Source organism: Acanthisitta chloris, unplaced genomic scaffold (genome assembly GCF_000695815.1).
Source record: "Acanthisitta chloris isolate BGI_N310 unplaced genomic scaffold, ASM69581v1 scaffold5923, whole genome shotgun sequence".
Taxonomy (NCBI): Eukaryota; Metazoa; Chordata; class Aves; order Passeriformes; family Acanthisittidae; genus Acanthisitta; species Acanthisitta chloris.
Genome location: NW_008666488.1, coordinates 172,137 through 194,968, shown reverse-complemented (window position 1 = coordinate 194,968; position 22,832 = coordinate 172,137). Strand labels below are relative to the sequence as shown.

At 40.3% G+C, this 22,832-nt stretch overlaps 1 protein-coding gene across 1 annotated transcript in view; it reads left to right on the top strand.

Annotated features, from left to right (window-relative positions):
- Nucleotides 1–787: 787 nt before the first annotated feature.
- ARHGEF28 (Rho guanine nucleotide exchange factor (GEF) 28) overlaps nt 788–22,832 on the top strand; it is a 42,656-nt gene continuing 20,611 nt past the window's right edge. The window contains 21 exon segments of the mRNA XM_009072133.1: nt 788–800; nt 1,188–1,227; nt 1,778–1,901; nt 2,962–3,094; nt 3,455–3,510; nt 4,977–5,028; nt 5,546–5,693; nt 5,788–5,909; nt 6,775–6,915; nt 7,358–7,608; nt 8,481–8,603; nt 9,004–9,121; nt 10,934–11,188; nt 12,084–12,160; nt 12,809–12,987; nt 13,498–13,586; nt 14,444–14,626; nt 16,840–16,971; nt 18,036–18,121; nt 21,632–21,670; nt 21,760–21,807. Of these exon segments, the coding sequence (XP_009070381.1) occupies nt 788–800; nt 1,188–1,227; nt 1,778–1,901; nt 2,962–3,094; nt 3,455–3,510; nt 4,977–5,028; nt 5,546–5,693; nt 5,788–5,909; nt 6,775–6,915; nt 7,358–7,608; nt 8,481–8,603; nt 9,004–9,121; nt 10,934–11,188; nt 12,084–12,160; nt 12,809–12,987; nt 13,498–13,586; nt 14,444–14,626; nt 16,840–16,971; nt 18,036–18,121; nt 21,632–21,670; nt 21,760–21,807 (2,409 nt within the window).

Below are 22,832 nucleotides of genomic sequence, written 5' to 3'. Positions count from 1 at the left end.
AAGCAGGAAATCACCATCCATTTCTGGTAGAAGCTTTTCAGTATGATTAGCTTTAAAACAGCTACCTGCCTTTATTTGAAAGAGTGGTGCCAGGCTGTAACAGTAAAGGGTTTGTCCCTGCTCTGTAGGAGGTGTGCTCGTGAACTGTGGTCAATTCCTCCTTCTGGCTCTTTACTAAGTACCTCAGTGCCAACCCCACGGTGCTGTTTTGCATAAGGCTGTCTTCATCTTTCATTGATGCATGGCATTTATTTCTTATGGAAGCACCCTGTGGCACAGATTGTGCCTGAAAACTAACTGAAACACCCTTTTAGTCTCGCTGCTTCTTTGGTACATATTCTAGCTCTTGCTAACCTGAAGTCTACGTTTGACAGAAGAGATGCGGATTCAGTGAGGAGTGTTTTAACTTTGTATCTAACTTTAAAGAAAGCATAGTCTGATGCTTTGACTTAGGCAGATGTTTAAGTAATTACTTTCTGTACCTTACCAATGGTACCTTTGCTAAAAATGTCTGCAAAGTGGAATGGCTTCTAAACTGGAAATTTGTGCCTCTAGTTTTGGTGTTTTGATTTTTTTTCTTCCAAAACAACCCAACTTAGTTGCTAATTTTTTATTTTGCTTTTTACACATTTTATGTAAAGTATCTCCTTGAGTCCTCTGTTTCTAGGATCACAAAATCATAGAAGATACAAACTTGTAATACATTATGCATCCTGTGCAGTACATGGAATAATAATATTCCTCTTTACACAGAGGCATTTAAATTGTTTTAATACTATAGGTGAAGATGCATAAGACAGGTAATTGAAAATATTAGAAGTATGTTATTAAGATATTTTGCAATAAATTACATAAAAAGCAAAATGAAGGGTGAGTCATTCAAGCCTGGATTGTTAAGAAAAACAAAAGAAAATTTTTTGTCATTCTTGAAAACAGGCTGTTTGCAGAGACTGGCATTCACTGATACCCATCTTAGTTCTGGCAGATTCTGTCAACTACACAAAGCTTAGTGGGAAGTGGTCTTAACCTAGGAAAAGCTGTTTCTAATGTATGTTTTTAGTTTCCTAATTTTCAAATGACATTGCAAGCCCCTAAAGGCAAGCTTATGGCCTGGTGGAGGTCATGAGTTTCAAATAAACCTGATGACCTTGCAATCTGAGTGCCTGATGGCTGTATGTGTCTTGCAGGGCGAGCATGCATTCTTCCTGAACAACCTCGAAAGAAAAGGTACGGGTGTGTGTCACAGAGGTGCCGGGAGCAGGTCTGTGCAAGAATGCCATCTAGGGAGCTGCATGGGGAAGAGGCATCAGCACCTCCCCCAGCTGGGATTTGAGCAGGCATTAAGGGGAGCCCTCCCTGCCCAGAGAATCTTCAACCCCACGCCTAAACCCTGTGCTGAGCTCATCCTGGCTCTTTCTGCACACATCCTGCAGCAAGGTTTTGCTGTGCACCACAGTGGGATGTGCAAACAGGACTGAGCTCCTGTCTGTTGTGTAGGGATGTCCAAACCACAGTAGTAAAAGAAGGGGGGGTTTTGATATCAACTATAATCTAAGCAAGCCTGTTACACATCACACATGCAAAACACTCCGTGGGAAGGTATTACTCCTTTTTATAGAGCGATTGCAATCTTATTTCATGACATCTGCTGTACTGACAGTAAAGCATGTCATTGTAAATATTAGGTGAAACAAGCACCATCCGAGTTGTATTGTGTGTTAATAAAGAGCCTGTTCCCACTGGAATGAGGTTTTTCCACTGTTTTCCACTGTTTTAGGATTCAGGAGGATGAATGGAATAAATATTTTGTACCCTTAAAAAATGAGTCTGAAAAATGCAAAGCGAGTCAGACTTTAAGTTACCTGAAGAACAGAATTACCTGCACACGGCATAAATGCAAGGTAATTTGGGATTTTTGTTGATGTTATTATGTATAATTATGTCAAAGTAATCAAATGAATTATAGATGAGAATATAAATTTTTATATAAAGATAAGTTGTTTATTGCAAACCCACAAATAGGAAGAATCTTTTAGTTTTAATTTTAAAATTTTAAATATATACAGGATACCCTGAAATGGCCTTCATATAAAAACACAGCTTTTCTTTTAAACAATAGCCTTAGCTGAACAATATTAAGTATTTCCCATGCCATTTTTTGATGTTAATATTAATTTCATTTGAAGGTTTAGCCAAAGTTGAACTGTATGAATTTTAAGAAAACAAATTTCTTTGTTAAATACAATTAAGAGATATGGGCCTGTTCTTGGAATTACTGTCAATAAGTAATTGAGTCTGTAACTTCTACATTAGGACATAATTAGTCAAATTTGCCTTATATGAAGTTAATGGGACTTCTTACATGAGTAAGCATGGCTTAGTGTTAAAGAGCTGGAGATTTGAAGCCTGCACAGTCAAATGTACAGACTATGGAAGGTAGATTAGGACATATGTGGTTAAATTATAAGAAGTCTTAATTTCAGATTAACGATGTCAATTAGCAGCTTGGAGATTTGGCATCCAGGATCTTTCCAGCTGGCCTTTTGGCAGTTTTGCAGGCTCTTTACTATGCCCTCCTGTGCCTTCAGCGGCACCACCTGTGTATACGTAGGGGATGTAGGTATTGGTATTTGTTTGTGATGAGTCAATAACACTTTTTAGATTTTATTTTTTTTGCCCTCCCCTTTTTGTAGGCTTATAAATCTATTTCTGCCAGTCTTCCTTGACAATGCTTCTGGTGTAGCTGCTAGTGAAAGGAATGCTCCTATCATTTTATGGCTTCAACAATGTTGGGTGTAATAGTATAGTGTGCTGTTGCAAGTCTTCTAGGACAGGGAATAAATGCTTTGGAATAATTTGCTCTTAAAAGGGAACATTTTACTGGTTTTATGATTGAATTACTTTATCTTCTTTTCTAATGCCTTTTTAATTTTTTTCCTGACTCTGCTGTTGGGGTTGAAGGCAAAATATAAAGATATCAAAGAGAAAACCAAACCAAACAGGCACAATTTTACAAATGAGACTTTCTTAGGAGTCATCCCATGTACGGTCTGTGAAAAACCCCTCCAAGGAAAGGAGTGTCTCCACTGTTCTTGTAAGTAGCTGCTGGCTTTTGCTTCTGAATTTAAAGTGCTCTGGATCCTGTTTTTGCATCCTGTCTCAGTGTGTTGTTTGAAAAAGAAACCTTGCCTACATTTGGATGGACCTTCTTTACATAACAAGCTGAGGTTGACAAGGGAGAGGTAGGAAGGACAGCAGGGACCACATCCATATCCTAGAGCTAGCACATTAGGCATGAACCTCTTCCTAGCCAGGGTCTGTACATCAAAACATCCTCAGGACTACTTTAGTGAGTGAACCTGGAGGAGGAAAAAACTGAAGCCTCAGAGTATCGTTTTCTGCAGACTGGGGACCCTCTTTGCTGCAGGGCTTTGAAATGTGCCTTCTCTTTCAGGCTGCAACATGATTGTGCATAAGAGCTGCAAGGAGTGTGCTTCTGTGTGCAACAAGGTAACCTCCTATACTGATCTCACTAGAGCATACCTGCTTTCCAAGGGGTCTAGGAGCATCATGAAGGAATAAAGAGAATACACACACCCTGCCTGGACCCAGTGTCTGTATGTGAAGTGCTGCAAAATGTCAAAATATCTAATGTGAGCAACACTGTGTTTGAACAACAATTTTTAGCAGGGTGTCAAAAATGAGTATGAAGAGATGTTTATACTTTCGAAGAGTTGCAAGCTCAAATTGTGAAATGGTGTGCCTGGAGAGATGCAAAATGGGTTGAAAAGAAACGCTCCTTAAAACCGGAGAGACCCTTGTGTAGAAGGGGAGATACTGTATGTTTGGATTAAAGGAAAGCAGGGATGGAAGGGGCTCTGAAGGGGCCCTGATGCATCTCCTCACCATCGGGCAGGCTCACTTCTAGATAACAGTTTGAGCAAATGGTTGTTTGAAATCTTCTGGAAAACTTCAGGAAGAGGAAACTGCCTAGGCAGTTGCTCCCAGTGTTCAGCTGCCACTACAGACAGGGCAAGATTAGCACTATACCTGGTGGATACTGCCCTAACTTTTGAGTAGGAATGCATACATGGTGAGATTATCATGACAAAGACATAAATATGTAAAGCTTCTGCCCTCATAAATGAAATGAAACTTGCAGAGAAATGTGCAGGTCATTTGTCGAATTAGTGCAGTGTGTCTTTCAGGTGTAGCTGGGTTTTGCATCGTGGTGGGTTGCATGGAGAGCATGATTTCATGGAGATTCTTCAGCATAAACAAGCCATAAACTGTACATCAATCAAGTATTTTTAATTTTGGTTATAATTGTCACGTCATAGCCTTGCACAAATTTCTTGGCAACTTTAGGGCCCTAGGACAGCTGAACCAACAGTATTAACTACTGGGGCTGGTGAGTTTTTTGCCAAGAGACAAGAGCCCTCACCACCCCTGACTCATCTCAACAGGAATGGGGTGTAGAAAATTGTTCACCTAAAGTGAAGTACATGCCTCAGCACAGAAGGCTTTTGTTACAGGCTTTACAAATGTCCTCTTTGGAATGGGGATTGATTCTGCCTCTGGTACCTAGGCTTCCTCAGACTTCCTTAGATAGTGCCCTGCCACAAATGCTTTGTTTGAATATAAAGCCCTGATTGTGCACCTTTCTTTCAGCCTTCATAGGTGATACTCATATAGAGAAGGTAGAGTGTTCTGACTCAGTGACTCTGGTTAGAGTAAACAGGTTCAGTTTTGTATTGTAGTACAAATAGTACTCTACTCTGAATATTGTTATCGGTAACAACTAATAAACTTGGGTATATTAGTTATTGGAAGAAATAAAGAGCACAACTTAGGACCACCTTCATGTAGCCCTTTTGTGTGATGTTATATGGAAGTGAGTTACTGCTTTGACAGTTAAGTGTATTATCAGATATGATTTCATTGCAAATTCAAAAAATTCTTTTTTTTTTCTTCAGAAATCCCAGGAGAGCAATCATAGTAAAAAGAAGCCCCAAGCTGGTGTAACAAGTAAGTTAGGTGTAAAACTAGCACTTCTAAGTTAGCCATGGTTAAAAGTCATGGGTCTGACAGCATGAACTTTCCTGCATTATTTGTGTGTTTTTATTTTTCATTTCAATATTTCTAAGAGACACTCTGTGTCTCTAATATGAACAGAAGTTTTTGAAGATATTATTATTGAATTGGCTCATCCTCTACTGAAATGGGTGGGGTTTGCTGCATTTTCAGTGAGAACAAAAGTAAAAATAGTCAGTTCTGAGTATGTCATTCACCATGCGCACAAATATTTGTGCACCTATGTTTGACTTGCAATGTTAGAGCATGCATGATTTGAGATTATTTTATTCTAAAATAATATTCATGGTGGAGCTATTCTACTTTGCTACAGGCTGATCTTTATATTCTGTAGGAGAGCACTGTGGGTGTGTACCTTGGCAACTGGACATTTCTTGATATCCAGTGTAGGTCAATGTGAGAACCAGATAGCATTTCTCAGTATAAGTGTGCTGTTGATGCTGCCTCACAGGTTCCCTGCCTGGAGATATTTCACAGATGATGCCCTCCTCACTGCATCCTTCTTCCTCTCTGCCTATTGGACTGTCTTCTGGAAAGAATGAAGCCTCACAACAGTCCTGCTTCTTGTCCAAAAGTGTCCCCAGCACCAGTTTTGACAGGTAAAGGACAACTGCCAAGGGATTATGCTAAATACATCATTTCTAGGAAAACTGATCCCATGAAATGAATGTGTTTTTTTTTTTTCCGGTGTAGAAGAGCTACACAGTTTTCTGAACAAGATTCTGAGCCTATCTCCCTGAAGTCCAAATCATTGTCTGAAGAGATGTTACAAGCAGGAGAGACCTTTCCTTCAATGGATGCTTTCATGATGGAAGGTGAGAAGTATTGCACAGGTGTTGCATCTTATAGCCTGTATTGGAAAGTGCAGAACTGAAAAACTCCTCAGCTTCAGTTAGCCAATTTGTCTCCTAAAAGAAGAGCTCCTATTTTTTGATAATTACAAGTGTTTCCCTCATTAAAATGAAACAATCAGAGTCTTAAAGTAGAACTTTTCATTTCCTCCTTGTAACTAACTCTTTTCTAATTTCTAGAACATTTTTGCATGTTGTTACCATTTTAAAATAACAGGCATAAATATATTGTGCATCCTTGCAGAAACAGAACAGTAATATACTTCTGCAGTCATCCAGTTAACTCTGTTGACAGTGTCTATTGCAAAATGTAAACCTACATCACTTATATTTACTCAGTAGCCCCAAAGGCTGGCCCATACTGATGAACTTCACTCCTACAATAGCTACATAGCCTTATGACATGAACAAAAGCACACTGGTTATGAGACTGAATTTCAAAGCTGAAGGTCATTCAATCACATAGGTGCAGATACCATGCACTGGACATCTGTTGTCGGAAATGTTGGATTTTATTTTTGAATTTTTAAAGGTTTGTTGAGGCAAAGAGTTATAAAAAGGATTTAATCTGTGAAAAGAAGACTACTTTGTTTGGTTGTTTTAAATTCTCCTCCCTCGCTGTCACATTTACAATTTAACACTTTGGTAATGATATTGACATCTGGCAAACTTCTCTGTTGTAAAGCCTGTGCCAGTGTTTGCAGAAGCCTTGTCTATAGTTCAACCCTGTGACGTGTTCCCCTTACTATATGAAGAGATCTGCATGGGCCAAGGGACTTCTATTACTCTTCCTATGCTTGATGTTAAAGAAATACAAATTTTGTCACAGATGTTGTGGATTTATCTCAGTGGACTGATCTCTGCACAGATGCAGAAGAGTATGAGGCAGAGTCTTGGAGTCTTTTTGTGGATCCAGTGTTTTGTAGCAAGCAAGAAAAGGATGTCGTCAAGCGTCAGGATGTCATATTTGGTCAGTATTTCAAAGCTTTGTGTAGCTTTAAAAGCAATTTGGCATATAAAATAGAGAGGTAACCAATGTGGTTTATGTCCTGAAGAATGAATGCTTCAACTCAGAACAATATGAAAGTTCAAATAGCAAGTTACAAATGTATCCTAGAACTAAAGAAATGAATAGTAGTGACTACCAAAGACATGCTTAGCCTGTTAATAGTGGTTGAGGTTGGAAGGGACCTCATCCAATCCCCAGCTCAAGCAATTGCAACCCCAGCTTGTTCAGTGTGGGACAGTTGAGAGAACTGTGCCAGAGCCAGATAAATTAAGTCTTCCTACTGACATAATCTATTAGGTTTGAGGATCACATCCAAAAAAATAATTCCGATTGTACATTTGAATGTTACTATGTGCAAAATATTCAATACTACTACACTATGCTATTTTCTTTCATACTGCAGAGCTGATGCAAACAGAAGTACATCACATCTATACCCTGTTCATTATGTCTGAAGTATTCAGGAAAGGGATGAAGGAAGAATTGCAACTCAACCACAGCACAGTGGGTAGAATATTCCCTTGCTTAGATGAGCTACTGGAGACACACAAGCACTTTTTCTGCAGAATGAAGGAGAGACGGCAGGAATCATGTGAGGCAGGGAGTGAACATAATTTTGTCATCAGCAGAATTGGAGACATCCTTGTGCAGCAGGTAGAGGCGTCAACTCTGTTAATCCTATAAGTGCTCAAGGTTCCAAATTTAAACAACTTCTTGAATTTAAAACTTTTGTGGTCAAGAACAGCTATAGTTGCCTCTTAAAATTCAAAAACTGTCCCCCTCCAGATTACTGTGGGGTGAAATAGGAATGAGAAAAAAATCAGGTAACTGTGAGGAACTTTGAATAAAATTCTACCTATTTAGAGTAACAAGGAAAGTGATGAACTTCATCCTGTTTGCAGTAGAAGGCTGTAGTCCTACCATGGACTGCAAATGTTGGAGCTTGGCAGAGGTGTGAAGAGCTGACTGATGGTGGAAAAGAAATTACCTACTCATTTCTTGTAGTGGTCTGGCACGGTGCATCTCAAAATACTGCTCACTAGAGAAGAGGTGTTTGCAACATGTTTATTGTGGCCCAAGAATGGCTAACCAATGTCTTGCCATTCACACTTCGGTTCCTTGCAATTGGGAGGATATGGCCTTTAATCTTCAGTCAGTCAGTTTTCACTCCACCGAAACAAAGAGCTGAGCTGTTATCTTGTCTAAAAGTGGTGTGGAGATCAGACAAACCCAAACAACTCTCAAAGGGGTTGTGTCTGCAAAGAGGTGAAGGAAATGCTATTAAAATAACTGTTCTAGCTGTCCTTGGCTTACACTCTCTCCAGCCCACATTCCTCTTCTTGCTTCTAAAAACAGCTAGCCCATTTTCAGTCTGAAGTGACAGGCTCTGTTATTGAAATTCAGAGATCTTGAGAAACAGGTAGCATAAAATTTCCCTATTTGTACAAAGTACAAATAGTAATTAAAAGTATACACTTTCCTGTCAGGTGCAATGTTGTGCACAATTCACTTGTTTATTTCTTCAGTTTTCAGATCTAAATGCAACTAAAATGAAGAAAATATATGGAACGTTCTGCAGCCATCACAAAGAAGCTCTTAGTCTCTTCAAATATTTGCAACAAAATAAGAAGTTCCAAAATTTTATTAAAGTAAGTTAACAGGGAAGCATGATCGCTATTGACAAAGTGCTCTGACAAAGTGCTCAGGAGAAAGATATGTAGCTTTTACTTAGATTTAGGATTGGAATTATATTCAGTAACTCACTTTTAATAGCTAATAAAAATGGTAAGGGTTTTTCCTCCTTAACTAGCAAGCTAATAAATCACATTTTTCAAATTTTAGAGTGCTTTGGCATCCAGTGTCTATTACACACATGTTGCTGTTATAGTACACCTCATCCCTCAGCACAGCAACTGTTCCTTGGGGACGGTTCAGATAACCTAGTATTTGCTTTAACTTATTCTAATGCTTTTAGATCATATTTCTTATTGGTCAATTGGTGGTTTAATATGCATTTACTACTTAAGGCATATATTTGTATCTGTGCAGCTGAGAAATAGTAACCTGTTGACACGACGCCGAGAAATCCCTGAGTGCATTTTGCTCGTCACCCAGCGGATCACCAAATACCCTGTTCTGGTTGAAAGGATATTGCAATACTCAAAAGGTGAATAAAATCTGAAGTGTTGCTTTGTGTCTGGAATCCTAGTGCATTTCTAATATAAGGAATTTGCACAGCTACAGTATAAGAAAAGATGAATTCATTCCTCTGTAGAGTACCTGAGCAAGTATCTACTGTTCAGGAACATGTCACATAAACAGGGTGTCTGGTGTAGGTAGGTTTTGTCAAGGCTCGGCTGTGAAGATTTCTGATACTTCAGGCAGGTAAGCCATAGAAGTCCAGAATACCATACTTGTTTTAGGAAAAGACCTTGACTAGAGGATGTGAACTAGTTCAGACACACATCTGCACCTTCTTGGGAAGTAATTCTGGAGGAGTTTCTTCTATGGAATCATCAAGGTTGGGAGAGCCCTTTAAGATCTTCAAATCCACCCATCCACCAGCACTACCACTGCAGCCCCTAAACCACTAAACCATATCACCCAGTGCCAGATCCAGTCACCTTTTAAATACCTCCAGGGATGATGATTCTACCATCTTCCTGGGCAACCAATTTCAATACCTGACCAACCTAACAGTGAGAAAAGTTTTCTAGTATCTATTCTGAATCTCTCCCATCTCAGCTTAAGGCTGTCCTCTAGTCCTCTTGCAAGCATGGCAGAAGAGACCGGACCCCACCTCTCTACAACCTCCTTTCAGGTAGTTGTAGAGAGCAGTGAGGTCTCCCCTCAACCTTCTCTTCTCTAGACTAAACACATCCAACTCCCTCTGCTGTTCCTCATAAGACATGTTTTCTAGAGCTTTCATGTGTGTTGTTGCCATTCTCTGAACTCACTTTAGCACCTCAGTGTCCTTTTTAAAATGAGGGGCCCGAAACTGAACACGGTACTTGAGGTGTGGCTTCACCAGTGCCAGGTACAGAGGGATGATCACTTTTCTAGTCCTGTTGCCATAGTCTTCTTGATACAGGCCAAGATGACATTGGCCTTCTTGGCCACCTGTGCACACTGTTGGCTCATACAGAGCAGGCTGTCAACCAAAACCTTCAAGTCCCTTTCTGCTGAACAGCTCTTCTTCAGCCTGTAGCACTGCATGAAATTGCTATGACCCAAGTGCTGGACCCAGCACTTCACGTTATCGAACCTCATACAGTTGTCCTTAGCCCATTGATTGGGTCTGTCCAGGTCTCTCTGCAGAGCATTCCTACCCTTGAGTAGATCAACACTGCCAGCCACTTAGTGTTGTCTGCAAATTTCCTGAGGGTGCACTCCCGATATTCAGACCATCAATAAAGATGTTAAATAGGACCTGCTCCTGCAAGGAGGGCAAGGCAAATATTTTGTAACATTGTATTCCCTGGTTTTTCAGATAAAACTTGAATGACCTCAGGAATTTTGTAGAACATTTCACAAATGCTAATAAATTACAGATATTGTCCTCCACATGGGCAGTAAATGAGCACTGTAGAAAGCTGCATGCCCAAATGCAAAGCCTTTGTACTTGCAGTCCTGTTTTAAGGATACTTTTTGCTTAGCCAGGAGAGTAATATATTAAGTGATTTACTTAGCCACTACACTTTTAGAAGTGCTTACACCTCATAAATATGTCATAAACTATTCAATGTGTTGTTCTGGCTAATGAATAAATCTGAGGTACATGTCATCTTTTAATAGGCAAGTCGAACAAAGGTATATACCTCTAATATTTCTAGTAAGTTGATGGCCAGATTCAACTGAAAGTACCATATTTATCAATTTAAGCTTTGCATCATGTTGATTGTTCCCAGAAAGCTAGGAATTATATCTTCTCTTGAACATGCTGACTAGTGTCATGGTGTTTATTTCTTGTTTCATACAGAAGGAACAGAAGAACATAATGACTTGTCAAAAGCCCTTTGCCTAATTAAGGATGTGATTGCAGCAGTAGATGTGACAGTGAATGAATATGAGAAAAAGCAAAAGCTGTTTGAAATTCTCTGGAGAACTGAAAACAGAACATATACAAAGCTGAAAAATGGCCAAGTTTTTAGGAAGGAAGACTTGATCAGGAAAGAGAGAACACTTCTTCACGAAGGTTTAGTGTACTGGAAGACAGCTACAGGTCGTTTCAAAGGTATTTCATCCAAGCAGTAAAATCCTCTAACTCTTTATTTGCAAATAACATTTGAAGACTCTTTGGTTTAAGAATGAAAATACTTTATTACACTGTACTGCAAATCAGAATTTCTTAGGTAATACCTTTCTGAAGTAATGGTATAGTAAATGTGCCACTAATTGGTAGAAGAGTAGTTCCAGAAGCTGCCGTGGTTTGTGGGTAATCCACTGTATATCTGTGTAAGTAGACAAGTTCACACAGAAAGCCATCTACTGCATTCTTCTTCCAGTTCCTTCCTTTTAGTTTCTGGCTTTTCAGTTTCATCCCGTAACATAGTCTTGTACATTGATATTGTTCACCGTACTGGCCACTGATAATAACTCAAGAAAAATTATGTGCTGTACTTAAGTGGTAGTGGGACATCCGCAGTAGAAAAAAATTCTGAAGCCACATTTGGCTGGAACACAATTTTTACATGCAAGCCCAGAATTTGATTTTTGGTGCTAATCACATGTAGGGGTTGTGGTTTTTTGGTGCTTACTGATGTTTGCTGTACAACTTTATAAGGTTGTCTGTTCATTTACCCCAGAAATGCTTTTACCAGTGTAGTTCTGTGCTGTGGGTGTATGTTACAGCATAGATAAAGAAAAATTTATGTGAGAGAGCCTTTGCCAGGTGAGTGGCCTGGTGAAGCTCTACTGACATTGGTGTGAGGATTTCTTCTTTCCCTGAGTCAGTGCTCCAGCATGGAGCTATTTCCTGGGACATACAAAGTGGTGGTGTGCAAGTGCTTCATGCAGATCGTAGGTTAATCCAGATACTTCCTCTTTAGCTTAATTTAACTATAGTTTAAATTAACTATAGTTGTAATATCTATAGTTAAAAAACATTATTTTCCTTTCCTCATTTTAAGACACCTTAGCTCTGCTTCTAACTGATGTTCTACTGTTCTTGCAAGAAAAGGATCAAAAATACGTCTTTGCAGCTGTTGTGAGTATATTATCAGATATTTGAATATATACATTGAGCATTTATTTGTATATTTCTCAAAAATTTGGTCCTTATCTATGTTACTCCAATATGGTTTTTTCCCTAAAGTCCTGGTAGTGTATTCAGTAAAGTAATTTCCAAAATTACATAATTTTTTATGAAGAAGGATTTTTTTACTGTTATGCCTCATCTGACTGTGAAAGTGGGAAGTAAACCAGATTCTTTTCAGTTACCTGAAATAAATTTTAATTTCTGGTTCTGTAAAACAGAGGAATAGTTTTAACTGCAAATGTAGAAGTAAACACACATAAAAGGTAGGAAAGGTCACGCTGAGGTGTTTCCGAACTATATAAATATAAACATTACATGAATATTGTACCTCAGCATCATTGAGCCTCTGAGACTTGCTTTTTAGCACAGACAATGCTTTATTTGTTCATTAACAGTATAATGTATTTTAAAAAATAGTTTCAAAGTACATCTGATTAATCAGAACTTTCAACCTCTTATACCTTGTAAGAACACACATAGCCTAACTGTACCAGGACTACAATTGCTCCAATGAATTGAAAAATCATGTTCTTCTAAAATTGTGGTGTTTTATGAGAAAGTCATTCATTATGCATGTGCTGTGACTGTCTTCCCCAGGACCAGAAGCCATCAGTTATCTCCCTTCAGAGGCTGATAGTAAGAGAAGTAGCCAATGAGGAAAGGGGGATGTTTCTGATTAGTGCTTCATCTTCAGGGCCTGAGATGTATGAGATTCATGCCAGCTCCAAGAAAGAACGTAACAATTGGATGAGGCATATTCAAGATGCTGTGGAACGGTATGGAAAAGGTTTTAGTTTTCATCCTGGCAGTCCAAATCACATGGGCAATCAGCTGGATATTCATGGCAGCATTGTCTTTTTTCTGCATTGCACTGGATCCATCTGTGAGCTTGGGTTTTCCTCTGAGCTCAAGTTTCACAGATGCCAAAACCTCACCACTTCTGCCAAACTTCCCATATTACCATATTTTCACAATGAATCAGCAGAGCCTTTCTGCTCCACATTAGATGTCCTTACCAGCCACTGTAAGCTTCCCTCACTGTTGCCTTTGACAGAGTCCTGCAGGTGTCCATTTGCTGCACAATATAGCCTTACCAGAATTAAATGAGCCCTTCAGTCTGTTTAATGTCCACTTCTTAAAGAGACAGACAAATGGCATGCTTCTGGATTGTTGCAAAAACTGGTGCTGATGTTGTGCTCTGTTTATTATTGATATAAGATAGTATTGAAGATGCGTAGATGGTGCATGTATTTTGCTTAATCCACTTTTGTCTTTCATTTTTGAAGTTGTCCAGAGGAAGAAATAAAGAAGATTGAATCTGATGAGGACAGACGTATTGCTGAGGCCAAAGGATACAGAATTCAGAAATATCAAGGTGTAGTGTCTTTCCTGCCAGCCTGAGAGCTCCAGCATACTCAGAGTTTAGGATGAATGAATTATGTGCCTATACTGGCTCTTGGGTTCAGAGTGGCTCACCAGGCAGTCACAGCAGACACAGGTGGATTGGTCTGGTGGTATAATGTGGGTGTATTGAAATAAAGGCTTTTTTTTTTCCCAAACATTTTAATGCATTTGCTACATTACCATGACTGAAACAGAAAAGTGGATGCTTTCAAAATAAACATATGAATTTCCCAGATTAGCATCAAGACTAGGTAGTTCTGTGTTTGTGGAAATACCTCAAATCTTCAAAATTGTGTGGCTTTGTGCTTGTTTATGGCACTTTGTCCTTTGCTGCTATTATTTTTATCTGAAAGTATAGATAAATTCTGCTTCCTTGATGACCCTACACCTAACTCCTAAATCTGTATCCTGCTGCAAGGAGAGAAATTCCAGCAATGACTGCCCTGTAGAGAGCCACAGAGAAGTGCATCCTCTGCTGAGAGTAGGTGTTCTTTGATGTTGGGGCTCTGAATCAGCACACGTAAGCCAAGTGCCTTTCCAGGAGGTAGCACTCATTTGTCCTTGTGTGTGCAATAAGAGGTAATTGAGGGCCTGAGAGGGTAGCCAAGGCTACATCATCAGGGTAAGGCTTTGGCCTGGACTTCTGCCAGGGTCTGTGCCAGCTTTCATTAGGACAAACTATGGGATGAATTTGAATTCCTGTCCACTTTAAAAAGGCTTAGCTTGAATTAGCACTGTGGCATAAGGATTAGAAAGGTGAATGGGGAATGTGCTTTCCCTGCAGAATAAAAAATATTAATTAATACAGTGTTCAATTTTGGCTGACAGAATCACTGAAAAAACAGGACCAGCAGATCTGCAATTTTTTGGAAGAGAAGTTGCGTATCTATGCAGAACTGGCAGACATGTGTGGGTTTGGTGATGTTCGTGTAGAGCCTCACCTCCTTATCAAACCTGATTCTGCAGAAACTCCACAGGTTGCTTCATTGCTGGCAGCAGCACTCAGAGAAGGTGAGTTTGCATAAGAAGAATGGATCAGTGGCTCTTCCTGTGAGCAGATAATTTAAGTCACAAAGTACAGCCATGTCGCCTTGTGCAGCAATTCTGTCAAGGCTCAAGGGCTGGCAGTGTCAAAACTTGTCAAAGGATATTGAAGAGAAATCTCTCACATTTATTCCTGTCAGATACAGGAGATGGTACCTGCCAGATTGTAAAACAAGGGATATGTTTAGTGCATAACATCAAATGTAAGGAGACAGGGATATGACATTAGTTGTTAGTTGTCCTCCTTGCAGTACTGCTCTGTGGAGCCATGTGCTACTTCCAACATTTCAACCAATAAAGCAGTGAGGCTTAGTCTCCATTATCACTATAAAGTCACAGAGCATTTTATTGAAAAAATTGATTAAGCTTTTGTAGGGAATTTAAGTCAGGGATGCAACAGTAAATAGTTAAAATGGCAGCCTATACTTACACACCTTATTCTGCCCACTTTTTTATTTTTCACTTTCTCTCATGCTGCTGTTGTTTTGATGATGTCTTGGATTTCAGGTCTCTACAGCACTCTGTAGGAGCTTACAGTTGTTTACACTGTAGATAACTTGTGGGAATCATTTTCCAGGACAGAAATACTGGGTCCCTGGGGTAACAGCAGACTCTACAGGAATAAAGCATTGCTCGTGGTAGAGCAGGATAGAATTACAGAGTGCTTAAGCAAATCAGATATACACAAATCCATGAGAAGAGGTGGGGTAAATCCAAGACTGCTCAGAGAGCTTGCCAGTATCATTGTAAGGCTGTTTTCTGTCAGCTTTGAAAGGTCACAGTGATCAGGAGAGGTTCCCGATGACTTGAAGAAGGCAAACTTCACTCTCCTCTTCAAGAACAAATATATAGGGAGCTACAAAATAGTCAGCCTTGCCAGCATCTCTGAGATGGTAATAGAGCAGATCCTCCTGGAAGGCATTTCAAAAACATGAAAGACAAGAATGTGATTGAGAACTGCCAGCACAGATTAATCTAGGGCAAGTAGTGTCTGACCAAGCTGATGGGCTTTATGATGTGAGAACAGTGCATGTTGGTTACTTTGACATCTCTGGGACCTTCAACACTGTCTGCACTGGCTGTAGTATCCTTACAGCTGAATTGATGTGAACTGCATAACTGGGTGAAAATGAGGCTGGATTGCTTGGGTTTCAAGGGGTTGTGATCAGTCCAGCTGGTAACATGTTATTAGGAATCCCTTAGGGATGGATCTTGAGATCAATACAGTTCAAGATATGTATTAATGCAGTTAGCCATGGGATTAAGTACGCTCTTAGTGAATTCATGACTGTCATTGAATGAGGTGGGATGTTCAGCGTGATGGAGAGATGTCTACAGATTGGCAAAATGGACTAAGAGGAATGTATAGATGTTTGACAAAGACAACTGCAAAGTCCTACATCTTGGGTGGAATAATTTCGTGTGTTGGAACAGGCTGGACACTGACTAGATAGAAAATAGCTTTGCAGAAATGGACCTGGGAGACCTACTCGACAGCAAGTTGACCATGAGACAGCAGTGTGCCCTTGTGGCAAAGAAGGCTAATTGCTTCCCAGGCTGCTGCAGTAGGAGGAGAGTTGCCAGCAGGTTGGTAGAAGTGATTCTTCCCCTGCTTAGTGCTGGTGAGTCCCATCTGGAGTGCCATGACCAGTTCTGGGCTTCTCTGAACAAGTGAGATGTTGACAAACTGGAGCAAATCCATTGAAAGGCACCAGAATGACTAGGAGGCTGGAGAACATGATGTCTTAGGAGAAGCTGAGGTAGTTGTTGGGATCTCTTGTCTGTCCACAGCTGCTTAATAGGAGGATACAGAGAAGTCAGTTTTTTGGCAGAGGTGTGTGATGATAAAAAGAAAAACACGTGGATGAGAGGCAACAGTGGCAAGCTGGGACATGGGCAATTCCAGTTATCTTGAAATTATATACCACGAGGATGTTAAAAAACTGGAACAAGCTATTCAGGGAGACTGTGAAGTCTCCATCTTTGGAGATGTTAAAGGCTTGTGTGTGCAAAGCTCTGAGCAATGCAATTTAGTTTGACCAGCTTTGAGTAAGGTCTTGGACTAGATGACCTCTGAAAGCCCCTTACAAGCTAAATTATTCTATGGTTCTATGTTACTGATTTATGCATTAAGGAACTGTTTAAGGGGCTTCTGTAATTCTGCATGTTTTCCTCTTTAGTTGAAAATCTCAGTGTTGCTATAAGAACATCACAAGTGAGTGAAACTGACAGATCACCAGAGGAAAACACTGAGGAATTAAGTGTGAAGCATAGATTTACTGCCAATGAAATCTTGGAATCGGATCTGGGTGGTGAGTAAAATTTGATGCATTTACATACTCAGAGTGCTAAAATAATTGATACTGGAATGGTTTTTTGGAAAGGTTTCTCAGTCTATGGCAGAATCGATAGAAAATAACGTAATGCAAGTTGTCTTGGGCAAATGCTCAGACTGTGTAAATTGTCATATAATTTCATTGTAGGTACACTTTCTTATCATTGTTGCTCAGATCCACAGTAAATCTCCATTGCAATATAGGCCATTTGCCAAGTTAGCTACTTTTTGTCAGGAGGCCTGAAAACCAGGATGGACATTCCAGTAATTTCAGCTGTAAAAGGTAGCATGAATTTCTTGTAAAAACATTGTTGCAGAGTATTTTTAGTGGTATGCCTATACTTACCTCCAAACCTTCCTAAGTGAAATAAGTGTCCAGTGAAGGGCAACAAAGATGCTTAAGGGACTGGAGCATCTCTGTTACAAGGAAAGGCTGAGGGAGTTGGGCCTGCTCAGCCTTGAGAAGACACAACTGAGAGGGGACCTCATTAATGTATTCAAGTGTCTGAAGGTCAGGTGCCCAGAAGATGAAGCCACACTCTTCTCAGGGGTATAAAGCAATAAAACAAGAGGTAATAGGCAGAAACTGATACACAGGAAGTTCTAGTTCAATAGGAGGAATAAAGTCTTTACTGTGCAAGTGACCATGTACTGGAACAGACTGCCTAGAGGTCATGGAATTTCCCCCACTGGAGATATCAAGAACTGTCTTGGTGCAATCCTATGCTCTGTGCTCTAGGATGACCCTGCTTGAGCAGGGAGCTTGGACCAGATGACCCACTGTGGTTCTCTCCAACCTGATCCATTCTGTGATTCTGTGCCAATTTTTAAGGCAGGAAAACTGGATTGTGTCACATGTGCCATCATGGCTTCCAAATTTTCTTTTCCTCAGCCTAGAATCCATTATGCAACAACAAATTACGCAAATCTCTATTTCAGCATCCTGTAAGTAGCTGTTAAAAAAGCAGCCCTTTTTTTTTTTCTAGTCAGAATATGCTTTGATATCTTTCTATTGGATTTTATTTGGTCTTTATTTTCTAGATGCAGAAATGAAAGAAGATGAAGAATCATCAGAAATCAATTCCAGTGCTGCAAAGGAAATAGCAGGTGCCAATCTTGAGAATAAGGTATTATAACTGATTTTTCTTCCTGCATTGCACATAGCACTCTGGGTACTGGGAACGTACATGCTGTCCAAATTTTAAAGACTGTTCCAAAGCAGAAAGCATGGGACAGGCACATTTCACTCAGGTCCAGATAATTCAGTTTAATAGAGGTATTCCCTCTACTCACTCCTCCTATTCACAGGATGATGAAAGTCTCATGCAAGGACAGAGACCTCAGCCAATGCAAGGAAGACATGCTTTGGAAAAACTTTGTCCTGAGAACAAGCACATAAAATAGCATGGATTGTTTTATACTGGTTTGCTTCAGAATTCTGCATTAAAACAAAATGGAAAATTGGAGAATAGAAGAGAAACTGCCCTAGCGGAGCAGAATCAAAAGTCAGTTCTGGACTAAATTAGAAATGACAAATTTCGTGAAGCAACAGAGTGTTGAAGTAAGCAGTATGAATTACTGTGTGGGAAGAAAGTGAACTGTATTTGTGTAGTTCTTAGGTGGAGAAGAAGTACCACAAAAGGAGTAAATGGGATAGACAAGAATAGAAGAGACATAACTTGAAATGGAAGGAGCAGAATCAAAAGTCAGTTCTGGACTAAATTAGAAATGACAAATTTCGTGAAGCAACAGAGTGTTGAAGTAAGCAGTATGAATTACTGTGTGGGAAGAAAGTGAACTGTATTTGTGTAGTTCTTAGGTGGAGAAGAAGTACCACAAAAGGAGTAAATGGGATAGACAAGAATAGAAGAGACATAACTTGAAATGGAATGAAAAGTTTGCTAGAAAATGAGTTACTTAGCATTAGCGTACTGTCATTGCATCAGATCTGAAAGAGGGCTTATGTGCCTGAAACCCTGGAGGGTTTTGCTTTCTATATCTGGAAGACTCTTGCTAATACACTAATCTCCCTATGACCTTGCTTGTATTCAGCTGTAGATCACCTTACTTACAAGACTGCTGTGTTAGAAGGCAATAGGAAGAAGAATGTGAGTGGAAAAAATGGGGTGAAAACAAAAGTCCGAGTGAGGGAGCAGAGAAGCTAGGTGAAGGGAAATAAAACAATCTAATAGAGGATGATAGGCTCAGATCTAGCCCACTAAAACTCCAACAGCTCCACATGAAGACTTTGCCATTGGGATTATAAAAAAGGTAGGGCCAGGCTTTTCTCAGAGTGCACAGCAAAAGGATGAGCATTCAAGCTTACAAGTTGCAGCAATGGAATTTTTGACTGTACTTAAGGAAATAAATTCAATGCAAGGATGAGCAGGCAGGAACAGGTTGTCCAGAGAGGTTGTGGGTGTCTCTATTCCTGGGGATATCCCGGATTTGACTGGAGAAAGCCTTAGGGCATCTCCTCTAACTTTGAAGCTAGCCCTGCTTAGACCTGGAGAGACCTGCACTCAACTCTTCCACCCTAAGTCATTATCCTGTTATTTATGGGCTATTTTTGGGGCAAGGCTCGTTATCGCATCTTACCATGTCAGAATCAGACTTAACAGAAGGTGGCAGAGTGAGCAAAGAAAAGAGGCAACGCAAGGGATTTCCAGGGCGGTGGATGCTCTCCTGCTAGACAGCGGTCGCCGGGGCTTGTAGTTGTGGCGTGCTAGCTCTGGACTCAACACAGTTAGCCTAGGAAAACAAAGGTCTGACAGCTGGAGTGAGAGCTCTCAGCTCGGGGCTTAGGTGCTGACCAGGCACCAGAAAGGAGAGTGTTGCCTCTGCTGTCTGCAAGATGAGCAGCCAGTTCTGGACAACAAGAGGTGGTCCCCGTCTTGTCACTCCTGCTCCTGCCTTGCAATTGCATCTCTGAGGAGGCTGTCCAATGTACAGTGCAGCCTACCCTGAGATGTGACCATCCTCATCTCTCTGAATCAGGGTGTTAGGGAGCAGTGACAGGGAGGTGGTGGTGGTCCTCAGCGCAGCTAAACACCAGAAATTACTGCTTTGCTCCTAGCTGGAATTACAGGGCATGTGTTGAAGCTGTAGCAGTGCAGTAGCAATGCTGCTGTCACCCACCAGCTCAGCTAAATCTACCTCAACCTCATCCCCCAGTGCTCAGGGTGAGCTGCAGTGAGGGGACCATGGGTGCTGGGACCATCCACTTGCAACCCCTTGGCCAAGGCAAAGCCAGCTAAGCCTTTCCCCCTGTACACGTCTTTTTTTTTGAAATTAAAAACAGCTTCAAAACATGAAAGAAATCCCACTTTTGTTCAGTGTGTGTGCTGTCTCTTCCTCACCCTTCGAGCATCACCTTCTTTCTCTACCTCTTGGCCCCACTCTGCCTCCTTGCCAGCTGCTCACCCTCAAATGGAAAGCAGAGCTCCCTTGTGTCGGTCCATGTGCTGCACAGAGTCATCCATGCAAAATCCTCTGCTTCTCACTGCAGAACTGAGCAGTTACATGGCTCGTGGATGCAGTGAGGAGGAGAAGGTGGTGAAGATGTTGAGGAGGAATGGAGGGAAATACCAAAGGAGATAAGGAGAGAAAGAGAGAGAGGAGTGGAGGAAATGCTGCAGCTGGTGCTCCCTTTTCCCCTAGGTTGTCTGCATTGAGCTGTGTTTGGGGGCCTGGCTTTTTTCATCTTCATTTTCAGAAATTGCAGCTAAATGTAGCAGATGCTTTGCTTTATGTGGTGGAAAATGAGACTCAGTAGAGAACTCGGGAGAATTAGAGAGAACACAAGTACTCTGTAAGCCCTCCTCTGCTCCTCTGAAAAAAAATTAAGAAAGAAAAAAATCATACAGGAAGTATTTTCAGCATAGCCTCAGAAGGAATTGTGTTTGAAATGGTCCCCTCTGTTTCACTTCATCTTTCTCAGAGGAGCTGTTCTTCATGCTGAAGGGATTATGGGTGGCTTCACCCCATGAATTTAGAAAGCTTCTAAAGCTAAAGGGAGCAGGATGGAAAGTGTGAAGTGGCTGTGCGTCACTGCAGAGGACAGTAGTGCACACCAGTACCCTACTAGTAGTATGCTAATGCTAGTAGTACATGCTGGTGCATTTTTCAGGGTGTAGCAGGCAGTGTCTCACAGCACATCTAAGGCATTTGCCATAACCCACTAACATGACTTGTGCTAGCATCTTACTGCATTAATATCTCTATTTTTGAAGAGTCTTATGCTGTTTCATCCTGCTGCAAGTAATCTAAACCCACTATGGTGTATATACAGAACTCTGGTTATTGTATTTCAAAACCGTCAAGTAAACAAAGAAAGAATGGGAATGTCTTTTGTGTAGCATTAGTCACAAGAGGATTAAAAATGTGGATGAAATATTCTTGTTTTTACAGCTGTGCTTAGAATCTCTAGTGATTTCCACAGAAACTCTAGTGTTGATGAATTATTAGTCTTCATAGGCTACTGCTTCTGTCTTTTTTCACATACCCACATAAAAGTTTGACTTAGCACTGCATTTCTTAGTGATATGAATACCTCCACTAGTTTAGAAAAACCCCACCTAAATGATACAATTTGAAAATTAAAAATGGTTTTTTAAAGCACCCTGTGTTTGTTTTAGGGAGAAAGTATGAATTTCCCAGGATCTACAGGGACAGAGGTAAGTCTATTTAAATCTCAGACAGAATATAGTAACTATTTAGTTAACAGTGGTCAAGCCTTTGAAAATCCTTCCCTTTTATTTTCTAGACTGTACAAACAATCCAGAACTTGACCCGTCTCTTGTACAGCACACAGGTAACTATTCCACTGCTACCTTTGTAGAGTAATTAGTCTTAATAATTTACTTCTTAAGGTTTGTTTTCATGTTGCTCTACTTTTAGACGTTGCTTCAATGGATACTGCTCTCTACTGACTCTTGCAAAGTTGCCATAGATTTTATTTTTATTCTACATCAGTGGTGTGTTTCTTTTAAGAACTGAATAATGCTTACTTGCCAGGAGATCAGTCCCCCCTCCCAAAAAAGGATGTTTGTACAGTTCAAAAATCTGGTGGGAAAGTAATACGATTGCTCTAATTGACCTGATGTCATTTCATGCACAGATTTCTGAAATTATAGTTCAAAATATTGAAAACTTTTAGTGCTTTGTTTAGACTGTTCTCCTGGTTACTATAAATGGTGGCTCTGCCCCTTAGATAGCAAGCACAATCCTTTTTAGATATTTCAGTCTCGAATACTTTATATATTCTGTAAGACCTTAGGCCAAAGTGTTTGTCTCTTTATGCTATGTTTGAATGGTTTAAGTTATTTTTCTTATTTAGGTGCATTTTCATAATTTTATTTTTAAATGTTTCATTTGAGTATATTTAATTTGTAGACCCTCTTGACATTAGCATATCTGATAATAATCTGGTAACCCTGGGCATAGAAGTTAAGTGGACGCAAAAGCAAAATAAAAAACTTGTAACTGAGGCAAAATTTTTGAAAAATTAAAAAACAGACAGGGCAGTAAAGTAAGTCTTGGGATCATGCCTTAACTGCTCAGACCAGAAGCTGGCAGTAAGGTGCAGAGAAACAAGCAGAGGATGCTGTCCTTGCCCAGTTTAAAAATCACAGGAATTGACCCAATACTGGAGGAAGAGCCAAGCCAGGTGGGAATTGCGTGTTACATGAAGTTAAAAATTTTCTGGGGTGGACAGCATGGGGCACTGGGGCTGTGTGAATTCACTGAGAATGTCTGCTTAAATACATTCCCATGTCAGCTCTGGAAGACAGGCTGTCCAATAAGTGCCTCAGCAGATCTAGGGCTTTCTCGCTTTTC